General features: G+C 48.4%; 1 protein-coding gene across 1 annotated transcript in view; it reads left to right on the top strand.

Annotated features, from left to right (window-relative positions):
• ADAM12 (ADAM metallopeptidase domain 12) overlaps positions 1-732 on the top strand; it is a 192,371-nt gene that overhangs the window by 10,603 nt on the left and 181,036 nt on the right. The window contains exon 2 of the mRNA XM_014945202.1: positions 318-611. Coding sequence (XP_014800688.1) covers positions 318-611 — 294 coding nt within the window. The remainder of the gene's footprint in view (positions 1-317; positions 612-732) is intronic.

Below are 732 nucleotides of genomic sequence, written 5' to 3'. Positions count from 1 at the left end.
GGCGTTAGGACCCGGCGGAGCGGCGGTGCGCGGAGCTCATTTGTTCCGTGGTAATGAGCGCGGGGAGCGCAAGCCAGCGCGGACGGGCTGCTCGTTAATTGCAACGGTCAGCAGTGTTTCCCTTGCCAAAAAAAAGAAGGGAAAAAGAAAAGAAAAAGAAAGAAAAAAAAAAAAAAAAAGAAAAAAAAAAAGCCCAACCCCAAACCCCTTAAAAAGAGGGGAGGGAAAGGGGGGGGGGGGGGGGGGGGGGGGGGAAAATGGTTTGCATTTTTTTTTTTTTTTTTTTTTTTTTTTTTTTTTTTTTTTCCCTCTCCAAGAAAGCAGAGCCCAACTCATCAGCAGGAGCAGGAGGGGTTTTGGAGTTAACTGCATGCAGGAAATCTCTCACATCCTGAGTCCCGGCTCGCTCCTCTCTGTAACTGTATATTATGGTGCTGCTCTCCAGCCCCAGCTGATGAAAGTTTGTCTCCCTCAAGTCTGGGCTGAGATGTCAAAGCCTCTCCTTGCAGAAGAGGAGCAGCAGCGCTTCCCTCCTCCGCACCCCCCAGCCCACATTTCCATGCTGCTGCTCAGCCTCGGCTGGCTCTTTTTAGCATCACCCCCAGCACAAGGTAAGTTATCGAAATAGACCTAAATATGGGGTTTTTTATTATTTTATTTAATGCTTCCTCACCTTACTCTGCGCTTTAAGGGGAGCAACAGAGAAATTACTTTTAACAGCAGATTTTGCGC

This window comes from Calidris pugnax, unplaced genomic scaffold (assembly GCF_001431845.1).
Source record: "Calidris pugnax isolate Ruff unplaced genomic scaffold, ASM143184v1 scaffold89, whole genome shotgun sequence".
NCBI lineage: Eukaryota > Metazoa > Chordata > Aves > Charadriiformes > Scolopacidae > Calidris > Calidris pugnax.
The sequence above is the reverse complement of the archived record's forward strand: the minus strand, read 5'-3'. Positions and strand labels throughout refer to the sequence as shown.